This window comes from Peromyscus leucopus, chromosome 3 (assembly GCF_004664715.2).
Source record: "Peromyscus leucopus breed LL Stock chromosome 3, UCI_PerLeu_2.1, whole genome shotgun sequence".
Classification (NCBI taxonomy): domain Eukaryota; kingdom Metazoa; phylum Chordata; class Mammalia; order Rodentia; family Cricetidae; genus Peromyscus; species Peromyscus leucopus.
In genome coordinates, this window is record NC_051065.1 from 106020460 (window position 1) to 106028514 (window position 8055).

Sequence of the window (8055 nt, forward strand, 5' to 3'; positions counted from 1 at the left end):
AAAGCAGAAAGATATATAAGGTGTGAAGACCAGAAACTAGAAGCTTTTAGCTGGTTAGACTTTCAGGCTTTTGAGCAGCAGTTCAGCTGAGACCCATTTGGATGAGGACTCAGAGGCTTCCAGTCTGAGGAAACAGGATCAGCTGAGGAACTGGCAAGGTGAGGTGGCTGTGGCTTGTTCTGCTTCTCTGATCTTCCAGCATTCGCCCCAATAACTGGCCTCAGGTTTGTTCTTATTAATTAGACCTTTTAAGATTCATGCTACAGCAAACCTTTCTTTAATTTATATTTTATAGTGCATTTGGTCTCCATTTTGCTTATTTCAACTTTGAGTTCTGCCTACCATCCTTCCTCCCTTCTTTTCCCCTTCCCTCAGTTGCAGTGCTGAGTTGATTATGGTCTCTCTCTGTCTCTGTCTCTGTCTCTGTCTCTGTCTCTCTCTCTCTCTCTCTCTCTCTCTCTCTCTCTCTCTCTCTCTCTTCCCCCCTCTCTCTCACACACACTCACTTAAGAATTTCTTCATTAGTACTGATTTTTGATATTCCCAGGTTTGGGTATTCTGTTCTCATTTTCACTTTTCTCATTGAATTTTAACTTCTCTTGGTTCTTTCTTGATCCTGGGTCGTTTCCTTTGGGTTCACCAGCCCCTTCTTTTGTCCCTGGGTCCAATGCAGGGAAGCACACCATACTCCATGCTCACCAGTCTCTTCTGTCCTGTAGCAGCATCTCAACCTGTTCTTATTTTTCAGTGTCTTGACAGTAGTGGGTGGTGTGTGTGTGTGTGTGTGTGTGTGTGTGTGTGTGTGTGTGTAGACTGTTATATGACTTCAAGGAACAAACAGAAGTGAAGTCAAAACAGGGATTATGTGACATCCACATGCCATCTCTGTGGCTATTTTCCATCATTTGGTCAAGGTTGTCTTTACCTGGTTCATCCTCTGAGGTTTCATTTTCTCACTCTTCCTGCTTTATTCTTTGTGTCCACCACCATCAAGAATGGAAGCTTCGCCTCCCTGAAGGTGTGCCCTATGCACATCAGTTAAATTCTTTCCTGGGACCTTCCCTCTCCCCTCTCACTGTCAGCATGGAGAGATGTGTTCATTCTGTATTCCCAGCTCAGCCTGCTGCTGAGTCTCACTTGTTCTATGGCTCAATTTCCAGTGCTGGCTCTTCGGTGATCTCTCATCTCCACTCCCAAGCCCTTTGCTGAGCATCTCTGTTGTTTGGGAGGACTTCCTTTCTGGTAAAAGACAGCCAAGCTCCTCTGCATTTATCCTGTTATATCCTTGAACTGGCCAGTGCTGCAAGGAACCAGGCTCCTTTTACTAGCATTTAAGTGTTCTTTGTGTGTGTATATGCATGTTGTATACTTACATGTTTGTGTGAATGTACATGTGTGTGTACATACATGTGCAAGTGTGTACATGTACATGTAGAATCCAGAAATGGACACTAACTGTCTTCCTTTATCACCCCTACCTTATTTATTCATTTATTTATTTTATGTGTGTGTGGGGGGCATGTATGTGGAGGTCAGAGGTTAAGCTCAGGTGTCAATTCTTACCTCTCCCTTTCTGTGAGACAGGATCTCTTTGTTATTCTCTGCTGTCTACTTCAGGCTAGTTGGGCGGCAAGCTTCTAGGGATTCCTGTGTCTCAATCTCCCTCCTCCCGTAGGAGCACTGGATACAGTCTCTCAATCTCCCTCCTCCCACAGGAGCACTGGGTGCAGACAGACTCTCAATCTCCTGCCTCCCACAGGAGCACTGGGTACAGACAGGCTCTCAATCTCCCTCCTCCCACAGGAGCACTGGGTACAGACAGACTCTCAATCTCCCTCCTCCCACAGGAGCACTGGGTGCAGACAGACTCTCAATCTCCTGCCTCCCACAGGAGCACTGGGTACAGTCTCTCAATCTCCCTCCTCCCACAGGAGCACTGGGTACAGACTCTCAATCTCCTGCCTCCCACAGGAGCACTGGGTGCAGACAGGCTCTCAATCTCCCTCCTCCCGTAGGAGCACTGGGTACAGTCTCTCAATCTCCCTCCTCCCACAGGAGCACTGGGTACAGACAGGCTCTCAATCTCCCTCCTCCCGTAGGAGCACTGGGTACAGTCTCTCAATCTCCCTCCTCCCACAGGAGCACTGGGTACAGACAGACTCTCAATCTCCCTCCTCCCACAGGAGCACTGGGTACAGACAGACTCTCAATCTCCCTCCTCCCGTAGGAGCACTGGGTACAGACAGACTCTACTATGCTTGGCACTCAAGCTCAGGTTCTCACGCTTGTAAGGCAAGCGCTTTACCCACCGGACCAGCTTCCCAGCTTACTCTCAGAGACAAAGCCCCTCACTGACCCTGGGCCTCATCATTCGGCTAGGCTAGATTGTCAATGAGCTCTAGGGTCCCACCTGTCTGCCACTCAGTGCTGGGGTTACAAGAACTCTCATCTTGAGATCTCCATGAATACACGGGGGATGAGGGATGGGCAATGGAGGGTAGGGCATGGGGGATGAGAACATGAGGGAAAGGGATGGCTGAGCTGGAACAGGGACGGAGTGGGAGAGCAATGAGATTCTGTATCAATTATTTTTGTACACTTATGAACTTTTGATGGATGATATGCTAATTTGTGGCAATGCTTACATATTTAATTAGGTAAAATACAAAGTGTTGAGATGATCGACTTATTAAAAAGTGCTATATACTTTAGCTTATTGTTAAGTGCACCCTAAGCTGTTAAAGTGTTACAGGATTCCCCTACTGACATCAAGCAGAAATGCACAGAATGATGTTTTACTCAAATATCCAGAGGTGTCGGTCATCCATATTTCAAAGGAAGCAGGTTTAACAAATTGTGAGTCATATATACATGTATCCAGAAGCACATTGGCACTAGGCCAGGAATCACCATTCAGCAGCTAGCATGTTGGTTCCTTAAGTTCCTCAACAGTTTAGCATTTCCTATGCCCTCGAATTCCAAGGATTTCAAAAAGTTAGTAATTCGGTTTTCAGTACAAATGAACAGCAAAGGGCTGGTGGTGCCATGGCTATTGGAGACCATCATCTGAATACTGTGGCAGATTGGGTCCCTGCTGTACATAGGTCTGGGGCTGATATGATGCAGTCCAAACAGGACATCAGCACAAAGAAGCTCATGAGCAGCAGGATGGTCCGGGTGGCCCTTTCCTCTGGAGATGCTTTTGGAGGAAGGCTGGTGCTGTGAAGATGCTGAGACTGCCTCTTGTGCCTGCACAGGAGGGTCATCATGTAGCAAGTCGAGAGGACCATGAGACCTATAAAGGACACATCCCGAAATATCCTCAATATGAAAAATAAGTGCCTGCTGATATAACTCATGGGTAAAATAATGCAGCATTCAGTGACAAATATGAGCCCTTGTGAGGTGACATTGTAGTCAGCAACAGAGGAGAATGAGAAATGAGCACCACAGGACATGCAGAATCCCACAGCACAAGAAGAGAACACAGGCTGTACTGTGGGGATTTAGTTTTGAACTTTGCCAAACAGGAACTTCTGGGGCTGAGGGTGACAGCCTGAAGGACACTCAGCAGGCAGGTAGCACAAAGAGAGAGGGCCCTCAAATAGCTGTGCAAGTGGACAAGGGATTGACATGTGATGTCACCCCGTGTATTCTGAGATGCAAAAATGTCAGCAGCTGTGAGCCCCATCATCATTAGCATCCCAAGGTGGATGAGGGCCAAGAGACTGATGAGCAGGTCAGTGGTCCGGGGCCTGTGTTCAAGAAGAAACTCAAGGATATGGAAGAGAAGGAGGATGCTGTTGAATGAAATCCCAAGGCCTACTTCAGAGAAAAAAGTATTTTGTATGTCAACAACTCCATAGATTCTGTTGATTCTTCTCATCGTATAGGACAAAGAACTAGAGTAAGTATCTGAGGAGAAAACCAAGACAAATTCTTCATTACAAACAATAGCAGTATCATTGGTACCCAACACTATTATCATTAGGAAAACTGAAGGACCCAGCCCGGTACCCATCTCAGTACTCAAATCTCCCTGAATCCCAATGCCTCATCATTTTCAGTCATGACTGGATTATGTGCACATTGATGGGCTCCCTCTGTGCCTAGAGTTCCTGTGCATTAGATGTTCACATATTATAGAAATGCTTCTGTACTATTGCCTCATTTTGAGGTTAAATTTTAGGGGCATTGTGATACATGGTTTTGGTTTTTGTCATCTTGCCGGGTATACTTTTACTAAAGCTTCATATGTTTTATTTCAAATGGAATGTGTTCTCATTTAGTTTCTGTTGCTGTGATTAAACAGCCTATCCAAAACAGCAGAGGGAGGAAAGGGTTCCTTTGGCTTACACTTTCAGGTTACAGCCATCATTAAGGGGAAGTGAAGTCAGGAATCTATAGCAGCTATTGAGGGAGGGGAGGCTGGAGAGAGGGCTGCAGAGAGGGCTCAGAAGTTAGGAGCACTTGCTGCTCTTGCAGGGCAGTTGAGTTCAGTTCCAGCCCCTAAGTCAAGCAGCTCACAACCACCTGAAGCTCCAGCTCCAGGGGTTTGATATCTTCTTCTGTCCTCCATGGCACCTGCACCCATGTGCATATAATGCATACACATAATTTAAAATAAAAGTAAGTAAATCTTAATTTGTACTAGAAATTTTGATGAAGATGTCTCATGGAATCTTTCCTATAAAATACATGTTGGAGCTGGAGAGATGACCAGTAACTAAGAACCCTGGATGTTCTTGCAGAGAACCTTAAAAACACATGGAACCTCACCATTGTCTGGAACTCCAATCCCAGGGGATCTGACGCCCTCTTCTGGCGCCTATGGGCACTGCATGCATGTGGTAGACAAACGCAGGCAAACCAGACGTAAAGTTTTTTTTTAATTTAGAATACATGTTTATATGCCCTGTTTTGCCCTCTGTGAGCACTGCACACACAGAGCACACTGACATACATGCAGGCAAAACACTCACACACTTAAAATAAGTTAATTAAAAAACAATTCAAGGTACATATTTATGTTTTCATTCAGACTTCTTAAACAGGAAAAGCATGTTGCTGCAGTTTCTCCAGTCACATAGGGAAAAGGAAATTATCAGAAAGTTAAGGTTTGTAAGGCTAATGTCTCACAGCTCATGCTATGTCCTTGTACTTACAGACCCATAAGTTCCTCAGAGAAGATGGATGTGTTTACAGTTCACGAACAAGTGATACTTTTGAAGTTTCAGAACTAGGACTGATACTTGGTGAAAACCTTGAAATGTGGATTTTCATTCCGTTTTAATTAGCATCAATTTATACTTAGATGCAGGGTACAGTTGTAGAATAGTTCAAGACATCCCTCTATCCTGGTCTGACTAAGTCAGGGTAATTCCCACCTTCTCCAACGCTGCCATTTCTCTGTGTTTGGAACCTTCAGTCCTTTGGATCCCTTTCAAATGTACAAGCAGTTTCTGTGGACTACAGCTACGCTGCAGTGCTGCAGGGCGTGAGCATCATGACCCTACACCACCGCGCCATCTGTTCGTGTCTAACATCTGTCCTGTCCCACGTTCTCTTTCTGGCCTTGACTGACCGCCATTCTTCTCGCTCCTTTTGTGTAACCAACTTTGTCACTTCCACACTGACTGAGAACAGACAGTATCTGTCTGAAAATGAGATTATCGTCCCACAGTAATAGCATCAGCAATAGGACATTGTCTTCTCCAGTCACTGGTCCAGTGCACATGGGTTTGCTTCCATGAAAGGCACAGCACAGATGTCAATCAAAGGCGCTCATCTGTGTCCAGTCTTCAGTGGGCCATGGTTGATTACTAGGACACAGCCCCATCTCTTACTCTGTGACATCTATCTATCTATCTATCTATCTATCTATCTATCTATCTATCTATCTATGGCATGCATCTATTTTAGTATATTTGTTTAATAAAAGGTTACATATAGATAACATCTTGATTGTATATATCATACACTGATAATATCTTAAGAGTAACTCCAGGTCTGTATAATATAACCAATGTTTAAAAGCAATTCTAATATTGCCTCTACTCACATCGCTCTTGAGAAAACAGGCTCTCTGCAATTTTCCATATTTTAAACACACAGGATTTACAGACCAAGCAAAATAAACCTCATACAATACTCAGCTTTAATGTCTTGTGAATCAAAGCTGCTGTCTGCTGTCATTTCAGCGTGAAGTGGCTAACCGTCCTTACATGCTTTAAGGGAAAGGGGTGCGTGAGTGCTGTGAACTTACCATACTGACCATGATTTGTGGATTTATTTTAGAATCCTCCAAATTAAAGTTATGGAGACAACAATGGAAAAAACTAGCCCTTTTTTTCCAGAGTAAAGTTCAGACGCACTCTGATGCCATCGTAGGCTCCAATCCGCCTTCCTTGATATGGCACCAGGAAAACATTCCACTAGTCATCCCATACAGATAGCTGGATCAGCAATCCTGTCCCTCAAGTAAACTCATTTGGCTCATTTGTGCAAATATCCTGGATCATTAAAAGAAAGGCATATGATGCAATTCATCACTTAGAAAAAAAGACGATTTTTTTTCCATTTTTATTTTATGTGTTTGTGTCATTTGCTTAATGAATTGCTGAACTGGCCCTTGCATAGCCACCATGTCCTGTGCTAAGACTGCATTTTACCGTGGAGCAAGCTCACTCTTCTGCCTTCACTGCTCTGAATACAGGGAAGCAGACTGTGGGGACAGAGCACAAGTTTCTGAAATGTCACATTTGAACAACCCACATATGGGAACTTCATGTACTGGCATTGTGTGTGCATGTGTGGTGGCGGGGGTTTGGGGGACACTATGCAGGAAGATTACAAAGCATGCCCAATATGGAAAAAGAAGCAGTAAGAAAAATCTGCACATTCATCGCTGAGAGCCAGCAGTGAAGGCCAGACCTCAGGAGCAACGTAGCACTGCCCTTTATGTGGTTGGGTTTGGACTGCAGTTACATATGGCCTCCACCCTGTCTATGCTGGTCTGCTTGGAAAAGTAGGGACACTAGGGAGACATGGCTGCACCATGTTGAAGGCAAAACAGGCACCAGCCAGGTGTAGATGCTCTGTGTAGACATGCAGTGAAGTAGATGCTGTCCAGGACTGCCATGAACAAACACCCGGGAGGGTTCACGTTAACGGCTGGTATTGCAGTCCGAAAGACCAGCTTCCAGGCTGCTCCAGGGTTAGTAAGGAAAATGCTGCAGAGCAGCAATGGCTTCAGGAACTTTTTTTTTATCTGAGGCTCTTAGGAAAGGAACAGACATGTTCTGATGGTAACTTTCTTATTGTCTCGTTTGCTCTTTCTTCATCTGTCTCTTTTCTCACATTGGCTCCCCATCCTCTTTCTTCTTACAGCTGTATATGCTCAACAGAAACCTTCAGGCAATATAAAAGTTACATTTGGGGGTCCCATTACATTTTTTAAGTAAATGATAAGAAACCATGCCTACGTAAACATTGTGAACTAACTCCCTGCAGTTAGAGGGCAGCTGGTGAGGAAGCATTGAGTTTTCAGGCAAGGAGCCCATAAATCTTTCAATTGAGACTTAACCCAGCATTCATGAGAAACCATTTGTCTTTTAGGTTAAGTCTGTATTCTTCAGGATACTATGGAAATATCATGCTTGAATCTTAAAAATGTGCTTTTTGTACTATGTGTAACTTTTAATTATCTAAGAACACCTGCAGTCCTCATTAGGGGCTACAGAGTGAAGTTATTTTCTGTATCCTTGGCTAGTCAGAATATATTTTCACAAATTGAGGTCAGGAATGGGTGCAAGGACTTAATCATTAGTCAGATAACAATAATTGGACTGTCTTTGTATTTACAACCTAGCCAGGCATCTCAATTGTGTGCCCTTGTGATAGCAAGGCACCTGGTCTTAATCTGAAGTTACTTCAAAGCATTAAATCAGCTAATGATATACAATTGTCTCGGAGCTGGGTGATATAACTATTTTCTTATGTCAACCTGAGCTGTGAAATAAAACAGTTCTCAGGGACTTATAATTCCTGACTTGT

The 8055-nt window shown here is 44.2% G+C and overlaps 1 protein-coding gene across 1 annotated transcript; it reads right to left on the reverse strand.

Moving 5' to 3' along the window:
• Nucleotides 1–2913: 2913 nt before the first annotated feature.
• Nucleotides 2914–3909, reverse strand: LOC114681885 (vomeronasal type-1 receptor 90-like). The gene is given in 3 exon segments (XM_028855644.2): nt 2914–3110; nt 3113–3466; nt 3469–3909. Coding segments are annotated over 3 exon segments (969 nt in total). The 5' UTR covers nt 3887–3909.
• Between the last annotated feature and the right edge of the window lie 4146 nt (nt 3910–8055).